This window comes from Elephantulus edwardii, unplaced genomic scaffold, assembly GCF_000299155.1.
Source record: "Elephantulus edwardii isolate Elephantulus edwardi_28Jun2011 unplaced genomic scaffold, EleEdw1.0 scaffold00163, whole genome shotgun sequence".
Classification (NCBI taxonomy): domain Eukaryota; kingdom Metazoa; phylum Chordata; class Mammalia; order Macroscelidea; family Macroscelididae; genus Elephantulus; species Elephantulus edwardii.
In genome coordinates this window covers 7704709-7727793 of record NW_006399913.1, presented here as the reverse complement: position 1 = coordinate 7727793, position 23085 = coordinate 7704709, and the positions used below count along the sequence as shown (strand labels likewise).

The 23085-nt window shown below is 38.8% G+C and overlaps 1 protein-coding gene and 1 pseudogene across 6 annotated transcripts in view; both read right to left on the bottom strand.

Annotated features, from left to right (window-relative positions):
• Positions 1–5307: 5307 nt before the first annotated feature.
• The window catches only part of DLG2 (discs, large homolog 2 (Drosophila)), a 1891340-nt gene continuing 1873562 nt past the window's right edge, over positions 5308–23085 (bottom strand). For 2 of the 6 annotated variants that reach the window (XM_006895268.1, XM_006895269.1), the window contains 2 exons: positions 18216–18307; positions 6034–6140 (listed from right to left, as the gene is read on the bottom strand). In XM_006895268.1, the coding sequence (XP_006895330.1) occupies positions 6034–6140; positions 18216–18307 (199 nt within the window). Of the gene's footprint in view, positions 6141–18215; positions 18308–23085 lie in introns of all 6 variants that reach the window. The other 4 variants (XM_006895273.1, XM_006895271.1, XM_006895270.1 and 1 more) reach the window with 4 other exon arrangements.
• Positions 16535–17494, bottom strand: LOC102853519 (annotated as a pseudogene).

Here is a 23085-nt window from a genome sequence, read left to right as displayed (position 1 = left end):
TAGCTAGGAGTTTTCCAGCTGCAGAAACGAGGCCGGTCAAGTCCTATGCCTCTGATTTCAAAATGCATTTGATTCTTGTAATAAAATTCTATCAATCTGGAAAAAAAAGAAGACATCTTTCCCTAACAAGTTGAAGCACTCTGCATCTAATTCTATTAAGAAAGGTGGGGGTTCCCTCTCGAGATCTTGTTAAGCTTAGTGCCGAGGAGCCTTTTAACATTCTGTTGTTAAATATTTAGCCTCAGAATATTGATATACATTCCTATCTAGGACCTCTTAGGTTCAGTGGTATTCAGGCCATTTCAAGTTTTCAGCACTTCTAGAATTATGTTTTAAAAACATGATTACAGAAAAATTAAATAGGACTGAAAAGTCAGAAGCTCCAGCTTTCCTTTTTTTCCTGAGCAAACACATTCATCATAGAAGTGAATCTATGTAGCGCTACCATTAATAGGGAACTAGGGAGACTGGGTGGGTGTTACAAACAGGATTACTGTCAGCATCTGAGGCCAGCACTGGCTTTGCACCCCCACTCAAGGCCTCCTTAGTCCTCCTCGGAGTGTCTTTGTTCATCACCAGTGAGCACCAGGGATGGCGTTTTAGACACATAGCAAAGACTCTTGTAGGCTCAGGATTGTTTGATCAACTAGTCTGACTTCCCAAATGGTCGATCCAATTATTTGATAATTGATCATGAAACAAAACAGACTTCAAAGTGTCTGCTTTGATGGCAAAATTTCATTCCCTCCACAGGAGGAATTTGTTTTGGCTGCCAGAACCATGCTGTCTAAATAGTAGTATGATCAGACATCCATTTAACTTGAAGTGAAAAATTTAGAATGTTATTTGGCAGATTCAGGTTTCCAAACCTGATATTTTTTTGATCTTCAGTTCTTTGATGCAGTTATTTTGGCGTGTGTGTATCCTGTGTGTACAGATAATGATGCCTCCTCTCCTACTCAGGCCTTCCTTTGCATCATAATTTCAGGTAATAAAATAAAAATCTCCTTTATTTTTTCCAGCTGGAATCTCACACCTTTGACACTGAGACTTATCTCCATCCTTATTAGATATGAGGGTCTTTAAAAATAGATCCCTCACTACTTTGTTAGTTATTTTCACTTTTGGCCAAATCTTATTTAAAAGCAGCCTAGAGAATCATTAAATATTTAAAAATATGCAAAGTAAAAGCACTCTTTTCAGTTCTTTTTAGCGGTGCCAATGTTTGTCAGAGCAAACCTACCCTAATTTGCACTTTAGCTGTGAACTTAGGCAAAAGGGATAAAAATGGAAAGACATGGTTCTGTTTTGTAATGAAAGAAGACAAACTGTGCTTTGGGGGGGGGGAAATAATTGGCCATAAAGTGTAAAAATGTTTTAATATTAAGATCTGATAATAAAACCATGACATGTTTATAAACACTCTATCCAGCATTTTTACAATGAAGTCACTGCTGACGACTGGGAAGGCAATAAATAAATATGCACGGACACACTGAGTATGAAATATACATCTTGATTTGATAATCGTGTGTGCTTTATTTTTTTTACACAAATGGAATGGAAGTGTTGAATATTTACACTTAACAGGAGTGTAAGCTGTGCAGTGTCTCAGTCCAGACCAGACAAGGAATATTTCCCCCTCCCTCCCATCCTGCACTACAGCTCAATTGAGAGACATCCTGTCAGAGAGAAGCACAAAATTGTTATATTTAAAGGATCTACCGGGTACAGCCTGGTGCACTCAGAAGTTAAGACACACTTAGGAAACACAAATTCAAAAGGAAAGAAGAAAAGTTTGCCATCCCATTGGGAGTCAGCCTTGCCATTTGGTTGTCTGTCCTTGTGAGTTGCTAGGGAGATACGGTACTCTAGCTTTTAGATGAGCTTTGTCTAAAGTGTCCACCTGTCTTAGCTTGTCTTCAGCTGCTACAAGAGACTGCACAGCTGTACAAGAAATGATTTCCTAAGCACAGGTGTCTATGAGGAAGGATATTTACAGACTGGAGTGTGTGTGTGGGTTTCCATCTACATTCATTTATATCTAATGTAGTGTGTATACATGATATACAGGCCATATATACCATACATACATGTGAGAGAAATATGTGTCCACAGAATTCTGTAGGGAGTTTCCTGTCAAATCAGTTGTCACAGGAGGCACTCCACATGCTTTAAGGGAATTGCTCTTTGTTATTTTCCTCTAGGAGTGACAAATTTATATGACAAATGGAGTAACTAGCCTGAGTTCTGGCTGAGAGATTTTTGTAGAAATTTAGGTAGGACCAATACAGGGAAAAGGGGATGATATTTCACCAGCGAGTCCATTCAATCTCACCAGAGCAGTCACCAGCTGAAAAGCAGAGAGAGTGTCAGATGAAGATGAGAAAAAGAAAGCTTATGAATGGAAGAAAATGCCTCTCTCCAAACCAAGGTGGTGGCATGGCTTCAATGAGAAGGAAGAAATTTGCTACCAGGATAATTGTTGGAGCAGGCATCTGCCTTTATTGAAAGGGCGTGTCCTCGGAGCCACGGGGTGGGTGTTGGGAGTGGACTCACTCCGGACTTGGGTTCAGGCAGAAGAGCCCAGGTGCCCACAGGGCCCAGAGCAACGCACATCACTGTCTGGGCAGCGGTGCAGGCTGGCTCGGTCAGAGGTGCTGGAGTGGGCTCCAGTTCAGACCTCACGCTCAGCTTTGCATTCTGGGCTAAGAAGGTGAAACAGCGACCCAAAGTAATTTGTGTCAGTAGTCCAGTTTATGGACTTGCTGTCTGCATCAGCCAAGAGCCCTTATAGGACAGAACAAAGTAAGAAGTGAGGGATGAAGGAGGAAGTGAGCAGAGATCTGAGGTGAAGAGAAAGGGCTGAAGAATAAGTAAAAAGACAGAGACTATAGGACAGAAAGTGAATCAGAGAAGGAGTAAAGGGCAGAGACTAATGACTGCACGAGGCAGCAGAAAAGAGAAGGAAGATGAAAAGTAAGACGATAGAACAAAGGACAGAATACAGAGGAGTTTTTAGAGTAGAAGAATGAGACAAAGAATAGTGGTGTGAGCCAGGAGAGTGGAGGGCTTTTCACTGGCTCCTGATCCTGAAGGGCTGGCATTGGGATCTAAGACAGCTCACAGAGGCACCTGAGTACGGCTTTGTAATGATGGGCTCACTAAGCAGTTCTAGCCAACCCGAGAACTCAGGGTTGGAGAAAGGGCCTGCAAAGGATTAACCAACAAATCCTGTGAGAGGTGAGCAAAAAACCAAGTGTCCTTGCCATTAGCTGACAGACGGAATTTTGATTTTGGTAAAGCTGAGACCCCCATGGTGCTACACATTGTACCAGAGCATGAAAAATAGCACCAGTGACACGATCTGGCACTTTTCTGAAAGGGCCCAGCATGTGAAGGTGACATTGCGCCCCCAGCAAGCCTTCAGATTGGAGAGAGCTCCGAACAGAGTTTGCAGTGTTAGCACCAGTCTGGTCCCAGGCTCCAAGTGCATTTGCACCAGATGTAATCTGGGTAACTTTCATGCCATTTCCATACAAATTGTCAGTTTAGTTGCAAAAATTCATCGGAGCCATAGAGACCTCAACATTGGGAAGCGCAAGACAACACAACAAATGGAGGTGTAAGTTCTATAGGAAAAGACCCTCTCACCAATTTGCTTGGTGATTCTTCAAGCAAATATATATGTATATATATTTATATAAATCTACATAAAAAAATCAGTGCAAATGCCAATTCTAGTCTGGAAGCATCTACACTAGGAAAATAACTATACTACTACAAAACCAAGGGTTGGTGCTTCAATTTGATTGTACTCAGCCACAGCAATACTATTAAATGGAAAGCACATCACACGACCTGCAAAAACATCTACTCATTAATGACAGTCCTTTAAATAAATGGTTGCATGCTCAGTTGAGAAACCAAAGAAGTTATCATGGTGGCCAAAAAATAAGAGCTGGAATCAGGAATGGCATTCTGGTGGCAGAAAACTTCTGGGAGCAATTTTGATGAAAGTAGGTCTTGACCTAAAACTGGCAAATTGTGGATGTGGAAACATGTTTTAACATTTTTAGCATTCTGAGGAAATTTCCAAGAAAAATGCATTGCTAGCCCTTCTGTTAGCAAAGGCAGCTTCAAAACTCTAGGGAGGTGCATGATTCTGTATTTTAGGATTTGTTTTGGTGACTGCAGCCAGGCAGACAAAATATTTAGTGTAAGATGAACAATCTTTGCTTTAAGAAAGAGACCTTCAATCTAGCTCTGGTGGTCTTACAGTGAAGAAGCCCCATCACAACTGATGGCTCTGTTTCTTGTTCTCCCACCCCAGCCTACTTGCTGGTTTGCTGCACAGTGTGGCAGAATTCCTGCCAGGTCTGGATGTACCCCAGAAATAAGGCGATGGGGCTTAATCTGGGCATAGAGAGAACCCAGAGTTGAGTGGTTGTTGAGATCACTGAAGTGTCTCTTCCTAATCATCACGGGCAAAAGCAATGCTCCTATCAGCTTTGAAGTGTGGGACAATTCTGGTTCAGTTTATAGGCTTTGAAAGATTTCTTTCCCAATCACCATTGTTATAATTGTTAAAAAAAAACCCAAACAAAAACTTGGTCCAGGTGCAGCCCCAAGAAAGGCAATTCAATTGGTTGAGCTCAAAGTATTTGTTTTTTCCTTGCAGTTTTCTCTCTTTGCCCTGCACGCAGAAACAAGTCTACACTCCTCGTCCCCCAACCGGATAGGCCTCTTCTATCTCTTCCTCAAAAAGTATCTATGTATTGTGTATCTTGGGACAGATCTTTCATGGCTGAATACCATCATTGACTATTACAGAACCTTCAATTACTCTGTGAAACAAAAAAGAAGAGTAATGCTAATTGCTTGCTCACGGTTGGCCAAAATACTAAAAGATCCTTTGAGGAATGTATGTAACTAGGAGCAAGTGATTAAACTATTTGCACAGCAGGCCCAGGTTTAACAAGAGAAAAGCAAAAAGTCCCCTCAATATCATTTGTAGGAGTTTGTGTATTTACCAGAAGTCTTCCAAAAGTCTTTCCACATTGGAAACTCATTGGAGAATGTGCTCGATGGGCATGTTAGAGCTTGTATGGAAGGGAGATCATGGGAGGAAAGTGAGGGCGAAGTCTTTGTCAGACTTTGGGAGTAACTTGGGTGTTCTTAATGGATCATTGGCAACAAAAGGGAGAGTGCAACGTTGACCTTGAATTTGATCATCTGCTGAGAGTGCATACATTTAGTCTTTCGGTTAATTAGTCTTTACAAAATAGTTCACAAAACTTTTTTTTTAACCTATAGAAATTCATTTGTATACATTTAATATATTTTATTGTATAAATTATTCTCATCTTTAGTGCCTTCTTTCAGTTTATAAATGGCAAAATAGACAATCAACAATCATAAAGCTAATCCCAGGTGGATTCCCCTCCTCTTGGTAATGTCAGTCCTCCATACTCTTGCAAATTTTACAAGATGCTTGTCTTTCCAGATGCCAGTCAAGGAAACCACACCCTATATTTTCCCTGATACTATGCCACCTCCAAAGGACTCCTTTCTTTTTCTTGTTAAGAAATCAAAGGATATGCATAGTTATAAAATTCAAAGTGTACCAATTACAGATGTGGGTAATGGGAAGATTGGTGAGGTTCAAGTGCTGGCAATTTTTCTTTAAAGCAAAAAACACAGAGAGCTCAGCAGCTAAATCAGCACTGGACATCTGCTGGGGTGAGGAGGCTGCCCATCTCTTGGGCACAAAGCCTGTCAGAGGTTCATCCCTACACCTGGCACTTTGAGCAAACCGAAGCCTTCCTGTGCACTGCATTGTCTTTTCTGTCCCACCCTTTGGCCCCTCTGTTTCCTTCATGGCTTCACACAGTTTGTGTTGTACATTCATAAGAATTCACATTGACTGCAAAAACATAAAATGCAACAAAAACATAAAAGCCTCCAAGTAGTATATTATATATATTTTGTTCTTCTAAATGCTCTTCTGTCATCAGAGGTGCAGTAGCTAATTTATAACTTTTCCTTTGAGGGGATCCAGATGAAAGGCCCAGATTGCTCTTCAATAACAAGCTTGCATTGGTTATAAATATCTTCTAAGGTGTCGCCTTGGACAATAGCTGTTAAGAAAGTAAACACATTCTGAGTTAGGAAATTTTCTAAGTGGTGAAATAAATGTTACTCATACACCAGAAACTCATGACAACTCATCAAGAAGTTTAGTATTTTTAAAACAACTATGAGACATCATCTCACCCCAGAAAGAACAGCAAAATTTAACAGAACAGCAAGCAACAAATGCTGGTGAGGTAGTGGAGAAACTGGAACCCTTATTCACTGTTGGTGGGAGTGTAAAATGTTGCAACCACTGTGGAAGGCAGTATGGCGCTTTCTCATAAAGTTGAAAATAAAGATATCATTTGACCCAGCAATTCCACTGCTGGGAATATACCCCAAAGAGACCATAACTGATATCCAAGCAAATATATGCACACCCATGTTTATCATGGCTTTGTTCACAATAGCAAGGAGTTGGAAACAACTAAGTGCCCGTCAACAAATGAATGGATTAGAGAAGCTGTGGTATATTCACACAATGGAATACTATGCTGCATTGAAAAACAAGGAACTCATGAAATATTATTCAAAATGGGTGACTCTGGAGGACATTATGCTGAGTGAAGTATTTCAGTCACAAAAGGACAAATACCGCATGGTGTCACTGTTGTAAAACAGGACTGACCTTGGGGTTGGGGAGAGACTGAGAAAGATGGGTTCAATGAAGTATACTGCATTGAAACAGATGAGGGAGAAAACGATTTTAAAGGGATATGTGATTAGGTATTTTTGTCATGACAGGAGTCTAGAGCAAAGGCTACATGGTGGAGTGGACCTGGGGGAGGGTTTGTAAAACAATGAAAGAATATTTCTTTTACTTTTCCAAGAAGGTAGTGTTCTGGGAGGGAGAGTTGGGAGGGGAGAAAAGTGCAACAGATGAATAAATGGAAATCCAATCTCTGTAAATTTTTACTGAAGTTAATAATAAATTTAAATTAAAAAAACCAAAAAGAAGTTTACTATTTCTTATTATTTCTAAGAAAAAAAGCCAGAAAACTCATTTGTGCAGAGTCATAATAATAATTTTTAAAATGCTTTTAATGCATATCTTAGATTTGTCACAATGCATTACAGTTTTTATACTTTGTGCATGCTTGTCTGTAGTTCTTGTTATATGACACCGAGTTGCTTGTGACTCATAGCGACCCTATGTACAATAGCTCTGAACCATGCTCTATCTTGAGCCAACTTCATTGTCTCTGACACACTTACCCCCAATACCCTACTCACTGAGTCAATCCATCTCATCTAGAGTCTTTCTCTCGTGCGCCCCCTTCACCCTTCCAAGCAAGATGTCCCTTTCCAAGGGAGTGGTCTCTCTTTACAACATTCCCAAACTATGTTAGACAGAGCTTCAAAATCCTTGCCTCCAAAGAGCAGCCTGATTTCACCCTCTCTAGGATGAACCTGTTTGCTCTAACAGTCTATGTTATATTCAATATTCTTCTCCAGAATCACAACTCAATTCCTCTTCTGACATCCTTAGTCATTTTTCAGGTCTCTGATACATAGCAGGTAATTGAAAAGACCATGGCCTGGATCAGGCACACTTTAGTTTCTACACTGACATAATTGCTCCCAATGCAATTATGATTTTGATTTCTTGGCTCCTGGTACCAAGGGTGTTTCTTTTGTTCTTTTCTTTGTAACTTCTGTCTCTATATATTTTCATGTTCTAGATATTTCATGTAAGTGTGATCATACAATATTTGTTCTCTTGTGACTGGCTTATCCCACTCAGCATAATGTTTTCAGGGCTCATCTATGCTGTAACACATAGTAGAACATCATCTCACATTATGGTTGCTGAGTTGTGTTATTGTTGTGTACCAGAGAGTCTGAACCAATTCATAGCTGACCCTCTCTTGGGTTTTCAGAGGCATTTAATCGCATGGGAGAGATTGCCCATCCTTCTCTTGCAGAGCAGCTGATGGTTTTGAACCATGTGCCTTTGGGATTGCAACACAGCTACTTACCACTAGGCCATTAGAGTGCCCTTGTATATAAATTCCATATTGTTTTTATCCATTCACCTATTTATAGACATTTAGGTTATTTCTACCTTTTGGTTATTGTGAATCATGCTGCAATGAACATTGGTGTCAAGGTTTTTTAATATTCCTGCTTTCCATTTTCATGGTTATATAAATAGGAGTAGAATTTTTGTGCTATGTGGTGATTTTTAACTCTCTGAGTAACTGCTGAACTGTTTCTGAAAGGTCTATACTGTTTTATAATCCAACTAACAATGGGGTGTTCAAATTTTTCAATATTCTTGCCAATAGTTGTTGTTTTCCAGTTTTCTGATCATAGACATCCTAATGGAAAGGAATTGTTATTTCATTATGGCTTCCTCATTATTTACTTAATAATTAATGTTATTGTTGTTGTTGTTGTTGTTATGTGCCATTGAGTCACCTGCGACTCATAGCGACCCTTTGTACAACAGCCCTAAACTCCGCTCTGTCCTGTGACAATCGCACTGTCTCTGACACTCCCATCCCAAAATGTTATTAGCATCTTTATTTTATTTGTATATTTTCTTTGGTAAAATGTCTTACATCTTTTGCTTACTTTTTAAAAATGTATTTTAATTTACTCATACATATTTCATTTTATAGCATTACTGATAATTGTATAATGTCACTATTTATAACATCTCATTGAAAGCTCACTGTACCTGCAATTTCCCTTCACCATAACCATCCAGCCACTAATATCTCCTCCCCTTCCCTTCCTTACTATCCCTACCACCCCTCCATGATTATTTCTATCTGTGTGTTAACTTTTCCTCAGTCTCTCCCCTCCCTCTCCTAATTTTGTAAGTTATGCATGTCATGTTCTTGATTGTTAACTACATTACACATATGTCTTATAATTCATTAATTTCATTTTGATCTCTCCTTTACCTAGTCTGTCCCATTGTTCATTGTCTATCCATTCTTTTCCTGTTCTCCCTTCCCATCTTTTCCTGAAACCTGACTTCTTTCACAACATGACTTATTTAATTTTATACATAATGTCCTATAGAGCTATCCATGTGACGTACTAGTTCATGCATTCACTCATATATGTAATTGCACCAATACCAGACTGTTTTGATTACTGTAGCTTTGAAGTATATTTTGAAATAGGGAAACATGAGTCCTCCTACTTTGTTCCTATTTTCCAAAATTGCTTTGACTATTTAGGACACCATCTAGTTACACATGAAGTTGAAGATTGGATTTTTTGTTTCTGTAAAAAAAGTTGAGATTTTGATAGGGCTCATGTTTAATCTACAGATCAAAATGGGTAGTGCTGACATCATCATCATCATCATCATCGTCATTATCATCATCTTCATCATCATCCATCTTCCAATCCATGACCTTAGACTGTCTTTCCATTTATTGTTGTAGCTATTATGTGACAACTACGACTTATAGTGACTCTATGAACAATGGCCCAGAACTCTGCCCTATCCTGAGCCACCTTCCCTGTCTCTGGCACTCCTCCCTATTGCCACAGTTACTGTTTCAGTCCATCTCATCCAGGAAAGGGTCTTTCTTGTGCCAAGTATCCACTCTTCCAAGCGTAATTTTTTCTCTAAGGACTGTCACCTCATGACAACATGCCAAAAGTATGTAAGATGGAGTTTCAAGATCCTTGTCTCCAAGGAGCTGTCTGGTTTCATGCTCTCCTAGATGGACCTGTTTGCTCTCTTGGCAGTCCATGATATGTTCAGTACTCTTCCCCAGCATCACAGCTCAAACACATCAATTCTTCCATCATCTTTGGTCATTGTTCACCTCTCAGATGCATAACAAGCAATTAAGAAGAACATCGTCTGGATCAGATTCCCCATAGTCTTTAGAAAGACACTGTTTCTCTTTAGCACTCTGGAGAGGTCTCTGAAGGTAGATTTTTCCTGTGCAACTAGTCTTTTGATTTCCTGACTGCTGATGCCAACGGTTTTGATTGTGGATCCAAGCAAGATGAAATTGTTAACAACTCCAATCTTTTCTCCATCTATCATGGTGCTACTTATTGACCTAGTGGTAAAGATTTTTGTTTTTGTGACACTGAGGTGCAATCCATACTGAAGGCTATTGTTCTAGATTTTCCGCAGGAAATTCTTCAAGTTGTCTTCAGTTTTGGTGAGCAAGGTTGTGATACCTGTATTAATACAGGCTGTTGATGAATTTTCTTCCATTCCTAACATCACATTCTTCTTTATAAAGTCCAGTCTGTTCAGCATATAGGTTGTAAAGGTATGGAGAGAGTACATATCCCTGATTCATTCTTTTCTTGATTTTTAACCATGCTGTGTTCCTTTGCTCTGTGTGGACAACAGCTTCTTGGTCTAGGTATAGGTTCTGGTAGTTCTCTGTACATGTAATGTTCTAGTAATTTTTTTGGTAATCTTCTGCAAGATTTTGCTTGCATGTGATATTAGTGATATTGTTCAATAATTTCCACATTCTGTTGGATTACCTTTTTTGGGAATGGGAACAAATAGGGATTGTTTCCTGTGAGTTTGTCAGGTAGCTGTCCTACAGATTTCATTGCATAATCCCGTGAGCACACCCAAAGCTGCATATATTAGCTGGTATTCTACCAGTTCCTGGGGACTTATTTTTTGCCATTTGCTTCAGAGCAGCTTGAATTTTTTCATTACCATTGGTTCTTGATCATATGCTCCTTCCTGAAACAGTTCTGTGTCAGCAAATTCTTTTTGGTACAGTGATTCCATGGCTTTTGTTCACTTTTTAAAACTTTATTTCACTAGTTTATTTACAAAATTCTAATACAAATTCAAAGAAATTCTTTCAATTTCACTCAACCCCCCACCCATGAAATTGTATAATCCAATTATTGATCCCCTCTTCCCCCTGTACATCCACATCCCTCTGCTTCCAGCCTCTCCCACTCCTCCTGGATCCTTATACTCATTTTACAATAACGGTCTTATGCAATATTTATCCTTGTGAGACTGAGTTCACTCAGCATAATGGTCTCCAGTCCCTCCTAAGTTAGGCAATAATTTACAAAGTTATTGCTCCTACGTGCTGCATAGTATTTATATTGTGTGAATGTTCCATAATTAATTAATCCAATAAGACAGGCATAGCTAGTGAAAGGTGGGCCATGCAAAAGATTTAAAGTGAAAAAGAAAGGACAGCTAGAAGGACAGGAGTGAACCCTTTCAGGATGCTGTCATCATAAAAGGAGAGAAAGAACTTTTCATTGTCTTTTTCCTTTTAAATAAAATTTTTATTTTATACTTCTTTACTTACAAATTTTGTATGCATTGTTTTTCACACTCTATCTTTCCCATTTCCTTCACCCACCCATCCCTCTACCCATTAGATTGTACAGCCCTATAATTACTACCCTGCCCATCCTTACCCCTCTGCTCCTACCCTTCTCCTCTTATACACATTTTACTAGTTATCTTTCTATTTCTACAGTAATGGTCTTACACAGTATTTGTCTTTATTGGACTGAGTTAGTGTACTTAGCATAATGTTCTCCAGTCCCTCCCTAGTTAGGTAGTGATTTTCAAAACCATTGCTCCTGCATGCTGCATAGTATTCCATTGTATGAATGCACCATAATTTCTCAATACATTCAATTGTGGTTGGACATTTGGGCTGTTTCCATGTTCTTGTGATGGTCAATAACGCTGCTATGAACATTAGTGTACAAGTCTCTGTTTGTGCCTCAGTTCTAATTTTTTCAGGGTATATTCCAAGCAGTATAATAGATGGGCCATATGGAATTTCTATGTTCAGCATTTCTGGAATTTCAATGCCTTGTCCTCTAGTTAAGCAATTCTTGCTTCTTCCAACTCAGTTCTGCTCTTATGCCCTGTCAGTAAGTTTTTTTACATTAGCTATCCTATCTTTTAGTGATAGTACTTGTTTAACTTCGTTTTTAGAGTGTTTCTATCATTATCTTCATCTGACATACTTTGGGCATGTTGCAAGGAGGGACCAGTCCTTGGAGAGGGATTCAGTGATTGGGGTTATGGGAGTAGGTGTGTCAGAGACAATAAGATTAGTACAGGATAGAGCAGGGTTCAGAGCTGTTGCATATAGGATTGCTATGAGTCACATTTGACTCGATGGCACATAACAACAACAAAAACTATTATTTGTATTTTTGCTTTGTTGACATATTATTTTCTTGATTTCTTTGTATTTTCCTTTAGTTCTTTGGGAATGTTTCATGATGTAATGGATTCTTGACTCTGCCCACTACCTGAGTTCCCACAGAAACAACTCTCTCTTCATCTTATTCTTTCAATTGGACCATCATTTTCTGGTCCTCACCCCCCATAACTGGTATTTCAGAAAGTATATAGTTCTTCAAGAGATTCTTAGGCAAGCACAGTTACTAGTTTTTACTTAATGTTCACTACGCTCTGAGAGTTACAGTTCAGACCAGAGCAAGATATCAGTCTTCTTGGCACTTCCCAGATTGATTAAAAAAAATATACCTATCAATTTATCTTCAGCCAGACACAGACTTCAGTTTTTACTCACATCTGCCCTGTCTGTGGAAGCTTTGGTTCAAGAAAGGCCATGATTTCAGTCCTTCAAAAATCATTCAGATCCATCAGAGAATATTAACTGATCAGTTTTTTCTCAGATTGGTATAGCCTTAAGTCTTTGCTTAACACTTTCTCCGAGGATCAGCAAAACTCCAATTTGGACCAGATTAAAGACCTACCTAATCTTTCAGGCTGGTGAGACCATACACCTTGAGTAGTCAGCCAGCAAGATTTGTTATACTTAATATTAGACTTGAACACTTTTTAGGTTATAAGATAGCTGGGAGTCAAGTGAGGCCACAGATACAGAAAGAGGGAGAGAGGAAGGGGAAGTGAAAAAGGTAATTTTTCTGCTATTTGAAATTGATCTTTGTTGTAGTTTGCAAAACCTTTTATATCCTTTATTTACTGTTTCAGTGTTGTTACAGAGTTAAATACAGATTTTTTTTTTTAGTCTTGTTTGTTTGTTTTATTGCTTTCCTTGATGGGAAAGTCAGGATTCTGGGCTTGTTGATGCTGCCATTTTATCAGCATTCAGAAGAAACTTTAATAGGGGACCTATTTTATTCTTAAGAAATCTGATAAATTCCTACAAACAAGAGAGGATAAAGTAGATGAATGGGACCTCCTAAGAATCAAATCTCTATGCACATCCAAAAACTTCTCCAACAAGGAAGCCACAGACTGATTGTCAAAAGAATATTTGACAATGACATATTTGATAAGGGACTTATATCTAGAATTTATAGAATACAAGAGAGCACCAATAAGATAAAGGTAAACAAGTATACGAACAGACACTTGACTAAAGAAGACATTCAGATGGTGAACAAACACATGAAGAAATGTTCAAAATCCCTAGCTCTAAGAGAGATGCAAATCAAAACAACTACGAGAAATAATCTCACCCTTGTAAGAATAGCAAAATTCAACAGAGCAGCAAACAACAAATGTTGGCGAGGTTATGGGGAAACTGGAACCCTTATTTACTGTTGGTAGGAGTGCAAAAAAGGTGCAACCACTATGGAAGGCAGTATGGTACTTTTTCAAAAAGTTGCAAATAGAGATATCATTTGACCCAGCAATTCCACTACTGGGAATATACCCTAAAGAAACCAGAACTGCCACACAAGCAGATATATACACACCCATGTTTATTGCTGCTTTGTTCACAATGACAAAGAGTTGGAAACAACCCAAGTGCCCATCAACAAACAAATGGCTAGAGAAACTGTGGTATATTCACACAATGGAATACTATGCTGCATTGGAAAACAAGGAACTCATGAAATATTATACAAAATGGGTGACTCTGGAGGACATTATGCTGAGTGAATTATCTCAGTCACAAAAGGAAGAATAGTGCATAGTGCCACTGTTGTAAAGCGGTACTGACATTGGGGTTTGGGGGAACCTAAGAAAAGAGTGGATAAATAATGTGTACTTCATTGAAACAACTGAGGGAGAGAACTCTTTAAAAGGAATATATAATTAGGCATTATTTTCATGGCAAGATTCCAGAAAAAGAAATGATAGTAAAGTGGACTGTGGACTTTGGGGAGCGGGGATTGTATAGCAATGAAAGCATTTTTTTTTCTTTCTTCAAAGAGAAAAATGAACTGGGGGAAGGGTTGGGCAGGGAGGAAAATGTGCAACAATGGAAGAATGAGAAAAAATTAAATGGGAAGAATATGCTGTAAAAAATAATGGGAAAATCTGATAGATATTGTATTTAATGCATATCAATGACATGATCAATATTCCTAAGGAATATAAACAAACTATTAAATTCTGTTTTACCTAAAGTATTAAATCACTCAAGTATGTTTAATCATATTATTTCTCCTTTTTGGAAAACAAAACAAAAAATCCTCGTTAGTAGTTAGAAAACCATATTATACTTAATGTCTATAGGGCTTACATATAAACCTACTGAGTTGGGACTGAAACCAGTGTTAAATCTTCAAAAATAATCTTCAGGATATATTGATTATTGTATTATATTCCTGAATATAGCCCACTGGTCAAAATATGTTGTTTGTTAATTTTACTGTATAGTTATGCTTATGGAGAAAACATAATTCATATCTTTGTTATTGATAGAAGCTTTATTTAATATTGATTGATTCAGCATAGTTACAAACTATTAAATCACTAGCTTTTTCCATATTCTAAGATAAAACAGCTAATTTCACCTAATGATAGTTCAAGATTAAGTTCTTGTTTAGAACTCTGAGTATGTAGTTATAAGGCAAGCCCTGTAAAATTTTATTACTTGACAGATTTAATCAGTATCCAATGAAAGTATATAAGAGAACACAAAGATAGTCACTAGAAAAAAATGTTTCTCTCTTCACCAGATTTTGTTTCTAAGAAATAATAAAATAATAATAAAATGGAAAAAATACTTTTTCATTGAGATTAGAGAGACCTACAAATGGCTTAAGGAGAAAATGATGGTCTTGATACTATTTATCTGGAGAGCTGCTTTGAACTCTGTTCACTTTAGTCTCCAGCTTTCTTTTTTTTTTAAGTTGTCTGATGATATCATAGAGATAGTTTAATTAGGTATAAAAACCTACACTTTGCCTTAATAATTAGAGATAGTTCAGCAGTATCTCTTTAATTTTGTTGTTCTGTGTCATCAAGTCAGAACTGACTCATAGCTGACCCATGAGCAGATTTTCAGAGACCATAAATCATACAGAAGGAGACTGCCTGTCTTTCTGGGGAGCATCTAGTGGATTTAAACTGAGTACGTTTGGGATTTCAGTACCATTCTTACCACGAGGGTACCAGAGTTCCCGATTAGACTGGACCTTTTCATGCTGCCATTTTATCAATACTCTGAAGAAACCTTAATGTTTTTGCTGTTATGTGTTGTCGAGACACCTGCAACCCATAGCAACCCTATGTATAGCAGCTCTGTACTCTCTCCTTGTCCAGAGACAGTCTCACTAATTCCAACACACCAGCCCCCACTGTCCCAGTCACTGTATCAATCCTTCACATCTGGGGTTTTCCTCTTCTGCACTGTCCCTCCACTCTTCCAAGCATGATGTCTTTCTCCAAGGACAATTCTTTCCTGGCCCAAAGTATGTAAGATGTAGCTTCAAAATCCTAGCCCCCAATGAGAGACTTGGTTTCACCCTCTCCCAAACAGACTTATTTGTTTTCTTGGCAGTCCATGGTTTGTTCAAGACATCACTGCTTCTTCTGTAACCCTTAGTCATCATCCAACTCTCTGAAGCATGACAAGTAATTGGGAAGACTGGATTAGGTGCACCTTAGCCTCTAGACTGACATTACTTTTCAGTATTCTGGAGACGTCCCTGACAGCAGATTTTCCCAATGCAATTGGTCTTTTGATTTCCTGACTGCTGATGTTAAGAGTGTTGATTGTTTTATTCTTAGGAGATCTAGTAAATTGATATTTTATCTTAAAGGCTAATGCATGCTAAGAATATGGTCAGTATCCCAAGAAATATAAAGCTCCATCTGCCTTAATTGTGAGAAATATTTAAGTATTTTCTGCCATTTTAGGTATTTTCTTGAAATTTTTTTTTATTTTGTTGTTTTGAGAAAATATACAGCAAAACATACACAGATCCAACCATATCTATATGAATATAATGACATTGATTACATTCTTCAAGTCGTATAACCATTATTTTCTGACTTGTTTCATCCTTGTCAATATGAACTCATTGCTACTAAGGGTTCTTATCTGATATGTTGAGTTATTATTGTCAATTTGGTCGCATATAGATTCTTTTTCTTTTTGTAGTTGGGTGTTGAGTTTGGCATCCCAGTCAGGTGTTTTTATTGGTGGGAGATGGGGCTGTTGGAACCAGGCTTTTAGGCTCTGCTGAGAAGTGGTAGGTGATGGCTGGATGGACGTATGGATGCAGTTGGAGTCAGGCCAGCCTCATGTGATGGAGGCATATATTGCAGGACAAGCTGGTCAAAGTCATTCTCCTTGATGAATGGTTGGGATGTATGGGAATTCTTCAGTTGTTACAGGTAGCGATTGGTCACCTTGGAAAGCTTGTCCAAGAAAATGAGGTTAATCAGTGTTTCCAGGTGGCCACTATTTTTTCCCAGCACTTCCTGCCGCTGCCCTTGGCATCTTCCCAGTGCCCCATAGGCCATGTGATAGGCGGCTTGGCTTATTGATCAACAGCAGGTTGGACAGCACTTGTTGGCCAGCTTCTGAAAGGGTAGTATATGTCCTGCAGCTTGTCACCACTGACAGCCAGACTGACCCAAGGCGGTGGCCAGCAAGGTGAGAGTGGGATCCTCCTCTTGCTCCTGCACTTCCTCAGCTCTTTCTAGGAAATATCCGGCTTCACCAAGATCTGCACCACCATGGTCAAGTACTCAAGCCTGTCACCCTGGTGAGGGCCCGCAGTGTGGTGTCTGGGTTTCTGCCATACAAATAGATGGAGGGGGCTATCAACAGGAAGATGGTGTTTTCATGTCCACATTACAGCTCTTCTCCTGGTCCAGGTCCACCTTGGTTATATCCTTCTGGCCCTCTCTGGCAAGGTACTTGGTGAACACGCACACAGCCTGCAGCTCTAGGGCCAATAAGGCCTTGATTTCTTTCAGCACCATGTCATACTACCTCTGTGCAAGGTATACTCAGTACAGGGAGACATCCCACTGAATGTTTCTCTCTGGACTAAAAGGCTTCGCTTGCTGCACCTTGTTAATGCACTTCTGGTAGCTGTCAATGTAGATGGTATTCTTCACATTGAATAGCTCGTCCACCTTCCCAGAGTCACTGGTAGCCAGGCTTGGGGTTGGTGGAGCCATTATGCTGTCCTCTCAGTCACTTCCTGGTATAAATTCTTAAAAGTGCATCATGTTCAAGATAGACTTTTTTTTTCCTCACTAGTTAAGCCACACTTTTGTTTTAAGAATAGTCAAGGGACATTTTTTGGTTTAAATATTAAAGATTATATCAGGACAATAGTTCTAGAGGTTGAATCAGCCCCCTTGGCTCTAGAAACTCTAGAATTTTAAGTTATGTTCCATATTTTCCGCTCTTGATCACGATTTATTGAAGGACTTTGTAGCTACTAAGGGGGAGCTTTGGTGGCCTACTGGCAAGAAGCTGCACTACAATCCTGAAGGCACATGGTTCAAATCCGCCAGCTGCTCTGAAGAAGGATGGGTAAGTTCTTCCTGTGAGATTAAATGCCTCTGAAAACCCACAAGAGGGTCAGCTTTGGGTCAGTTCTGCCTCGACTGTACACAAAAACAATTGTGCCAGGGCACTATCCAGTTCTTCTGTACTCATGGAAAAGGGGACAATTTTATAGAACCAATGGAAAACCTGGAAGCTGACTGCTCCTAAATCCGGAGTTCTGAATCAAATGACTGAAGCAGAGGGATGTTCCCTACCCATGAAATAGGTATCAGTGATTCTCAACAGGAAAGTTTCAGAGCCTTGGTCTACCAGGCCTGCAGCCATCTCCTTCCTAAATGTGGCAGTTCATCCCCTGTTTTACAATACAAGGGTAGATGAACTTACCTGTAAAATATTCACCAAATTCTTGTTCTAACTTAATTGCTCGATCGTAGGTTTTCTTGGCTTGTTCTTCCGTTAGACGCTTATTCATCTCCCTGGGAAAACAAGAGTTTGGTGTTAGTAAGAAGCCAAGGGGAGTATACTGAGTCCGAAAAAAATTGAATTATATAGAAGAAATGATTCCTACAATAAGCACAGAGCGATCTCAGCAGTAGCTTCCTAACTGTTATTCAAAACTTCTCTTTGCTGGGATAATTTCAATCAAAAGAACTACCTGCTAAGGAACTCACTCTTGGATGGCCATGCCTTGGTTCTAGGTTAGACTGAAGAATAATGTCTGTGGTTTCTAGTCTCTGGTCCTTGTTCTGTCCCCTTCAATCATATGGAGTAGGGATAAGCTTCTTGGTCATTCTTCTACGGATCTTGGCTGTGATCTATCACAATCTCTTTTTAAATGTGTGATGCAGAATTGAATGAAGTCTCACAGGGGAGATCAGAGAGAATAGAAGAGACGAAGAGAAACAGAGGTGCTTCCCAGCCTCCTGGGCCTTGAGAGGCTTAGATCCTACTCCTCAGTCTTATAAAAAGCTTTGATTTTTTTACTTCCTATGAGAGTGGGATGCTGCTAATTTTCAGTGTGTAACAGGAAACATGGGGAATGAAGAAACAGGGAAAGTGCTTCTAAAAGAATTATAGGAAATAGGATTGCTCCCTTAGGCATGCATCTCTTCCACTCAACATTTGCAAACAGCAAGGCAGGTAAACAGCACAAAAGCCCTGAACTTCCTGTGTCCATAATAAAATAATATCTCATAAATATACAGAAGAAGGTTTAAATTAAAATGGGCAGAGAGAGAATGTAACATCAAAATCATTATGATAAAAAGATTTTCAAATAGACTGTAAGCAAGTTATTTAATCAAGCAGTGAGCCAGGGAAGGGGGAGCTCCTTAAGAAGGAAAAGCTGATGTCTACTATGTTTATTTGCATTCTAACAGCAGAAGTATCTATAAAGGAAAAATGCCCAAAACTCTGTCCCTTCTTGTCTGTCAGTCTGACAAACACTGTGTGCCATTAACAGTAAATAATTTTATTATGAAGTGATAGGAATTCACACAAATAATCCTCGTGGCAAGAAGCTGTGCTGAAATTCCTGAAGGTACACAGTTCGAGATCACCAGCTGCTTCATGCGAGAAGGATGGGCAGTCTCCTCCCATGTGATTAAATGCATCTGAAAAACTGCCGGAGGGTCAGCTATGAGACTATTCCAACTCTACGGTACACAACAACAACAACAATGCCCTATGTGGGGACATAAATGATCTCAGTTAAGCCTTCTCACAATTTATAAAAAGATGGCACCTTTTCAGTCTTGAAGAAACAATGCTGACCCTTATGTCGATAAATAAACTTGCTGTTGTGTCTGGTAGTACTTAGGTCCCTCAGTTTCCAACTAATGCAAGATTTCATTTGTGTTTTTGTTAGTATGTATCTGAGGAGACTGCAAACTGCTAAAAATGCCCATATGCTTATCAAATCATCATAAGATAATTTCAATGCAGCTTTAGTCTTTGAGGCTATGGTGAATTAAATGGTTTAATTCACGGTGAATTCCTAACCCCTGTGTTTTATGAGTGTAACTTGGTTTGGGGAAATATCTTTGTAAGCATTATCAGTTCAATCATATTGGAAGAAGGTGGGTGCTAGCCCTACCTAATATCTCGGGAGAGTCTGTCTGTCTCTTACACACACACACACACACACACACACACACACACACACACAGAGTGGGAAAATATGTGTGGGTACAAGCAGCAAAGTGAACACCAGGGTGGCCAGCAGACACCCAGGAAGTGAGGAGAGAGAGACAAAACAGTTCTTTTGTCACAGCTTTCAAAGATATCAACATGGCTGGTAGCCTAACTTTGGACCTCAGTGTTTAGAACAGTGAAGGAATAGGCTTCTGTTCCTAACTTCTGTCCCTGTTTTGGTAGATTGTTATGGTCGTGTAAGGAAAGGGAGACAAGGATGCATAAAAATGAGAGGGAAATTGAAAGCAACTGACTCCTAACCAGCAGCTTTATGTACCTGTGTTCTCCAACCATTAACAGTTTTTTCAGTCAAACAAATTGGACCTACTGAATACAAATTATGAGTTGCAAGCGATTTGATGGCACACAACAACATAACAACAAACATTGTTTTCTAATCAAGGATATTTTACAAATCAAAATCTGACAGAGACTCTGGGCTTCATAGGAATAGTTGTGTGATTTCACTGAACTAATAAAAGGCAAAGAGATTTTAGTTGGTGCATCAAGATGTGTCACAGGTACATCCAGAATGCCTGAAAACATTGCTACTTCTTAGGAAACCACAGATGGAGGTTTAGAATGTTGCCTTTAGTGGATTACTTTATATCAGAACAATTGACCAAGGACTGAAGTAGGAAGGGTCCTACCTAAGACTGTATGTTTATTAAAGAGTAAGTCTAAGGTTAGAACAAATGGTGGTGGTGTTTCTTTTTAAAATTTACCCCAAGCCAGACAGACCTCCCATTATGCCAACTCTTAATATCTTTCAAAGGAGACTATTGCTTGGAGAATAAAACAAAATCAGACAACAGGATTCTATGCATGCTGCTTAAAGCTACAATATAAAGAAAGAATTTCCAGAGCTCATAAACTCATCTTAACTTGAGAGACAGTGCCTATAATTTCCCCTAATACTAAACAACTCAATACTAAGCAAGATGTATGTGTGTGCGTGTATGTGTGGACGTGATTTTTGAGAGCAGAAGAGGTTGATTAAACTAAGGGACATTCTAGAGCATTAGTGCTTTGCCCCAGATCTCAAGAAATTCATACAGCGATGGGTCTTCTCTCATTCTTCAGCTCATGTAGGCCTCTATCTTCTTTGAATCCCATTTGCATTTATTCTCATAATGACTTAGTTAAGGCTTTTATTCTTTTCCCTCTCATGTATGAATTTTCTGTGTTTCCTTACCTACTCTCTAAGGTCTTTGAGATGTTGTTCATCAGCATTTGGCATGGAACTTGACTTGACATAATTGTTGAATGAATAAATGAATGAATGAATAGCTAGACAAACATAACTGAAGACAGAGTAACATAGGCAACATAGGGTAGCATTAGAGCAAAGGATATAAACAGATAACATGTAGAAAGACACAGAAGCATGGGGCAATTCTCATTGTCATAGAGAGTTTGGAAGTAATATGGTGGTACAGTATAAAAAAGATCCTGTCTTTCATGTAGATTCTGGATTGATGTCTCTCTGAAGAGTCAGTTATACATGTGCTAATCAGCTTTGGGTTGATGTATATGGTGCACCTTGAGAAGTAATATGTGTGATGATGTTTAATGCTTTAAATATGACAGCTTCCATGCTTTTGTTCCAGCTGACCTAACACTCATTCCTCTCTGGGGAATAAGGAATTCATGCCAACCTTGCTTTTGAAGGGGAAAAAAAATAATCTTTGGGAAGAAGTAAACTAGAACATAAACAACCTTCATTTAATAATGAGATCACATTGGTTTGAATGTCATCATTGCTGCACTCGAGATCCATGAATATGACTGCCGCAAATTATGCCAGATTCATTGTCCTCATTGTAGAATCTACCCTTCAGGATGTTTAATTTTCCTTAGTGATAAGTGGTTGGGACACGGCCTGAAGGCAAAACTAAATAAGGTATTTCAGAGTTGTGGAAAGATGTATACCTTCTACGGCTGAAAGCCAGATGGGAACATTTCCCAATATCACACTGGACAAATGTGCCACTGCTGTTCCCCCTCAGGCCTCACTTCCTGGGAAAGCTGTTTAGGATGTAAAAATTTATTTTTCTGTTTTTAAAACAGGTTTTACGATGCTGTTCCCAGAGAGTAAAGGCCATTTTTCCATTCTTCTTATTAATGTCAGCATTACTGATAATATTAATGTTGGTTTCACTCAGCTTATACATCAGTTTTATATAATGGCATTTGTGGTTGCTTAATTTAGTTTGCACAGTGCAATGTTTTACATGGGAAGAAATTTAATACAGGCTATTGGGCATAATTGTATTAGGAACCATTATTTTAACACTGACACCTATTTCCCACATGCCAACTGTAGGCTAAGTTTGTCATATTGCATTTAATACCCAAGCTTATAGAACTATCAGTGGCCTGCTGGTTCTATTTATTCTTTACAGTATGATCCCATTTTCATCTCAAATTTGTGGGAATACATTCTGTTTTTAAGGTACATCTCTGGCAATTTCCCCAGAAATCAGTTACATATTTAACTTTATTCTCTCGGCCCAGCATTCCAGCTAGTATACAATACTTGGTTTATTTATTTTTTTTTTTTTCACTCAGAGGAGACAGGGACCTGTAAGTCAGGATCCTCTGCAAGTAACTGCTTTCACCTTTGGGATTAAATTTCATTTTCTTTGGTTCTCCACAAACATTTCTTTGTGGTTCTCCCTTAAACCCAGTGAAACTTCCTAAGGTCTAGAAACCAGTAATGGAAGCAATATTCAAACAGGCTCTTGCAGTATAGACACTGGAATTATCTCTGGGAAAAAAAGTTGTTTCTGTGTTATGTAATGATAAAATAGTATTATTTTGTATACTAAAATAAGTCTGTACCAATACTAATAACATTTAATCTGCTGCTTTTGAGTCAAGTCTGACCCATGTCAACCTTACACTTGTATCTCTTAGAGCTAATGTAAAGGTTAAACAAGGTGATCATGAATACAAAATTCTCTCTACAGCCTTTGGCACATAGTAAAGACTCAAAAAATAGTAGTAACCTCCTAAGAGGTTACATGCTTGGCTACTAATGTAAAGATTAAAGGTTCAA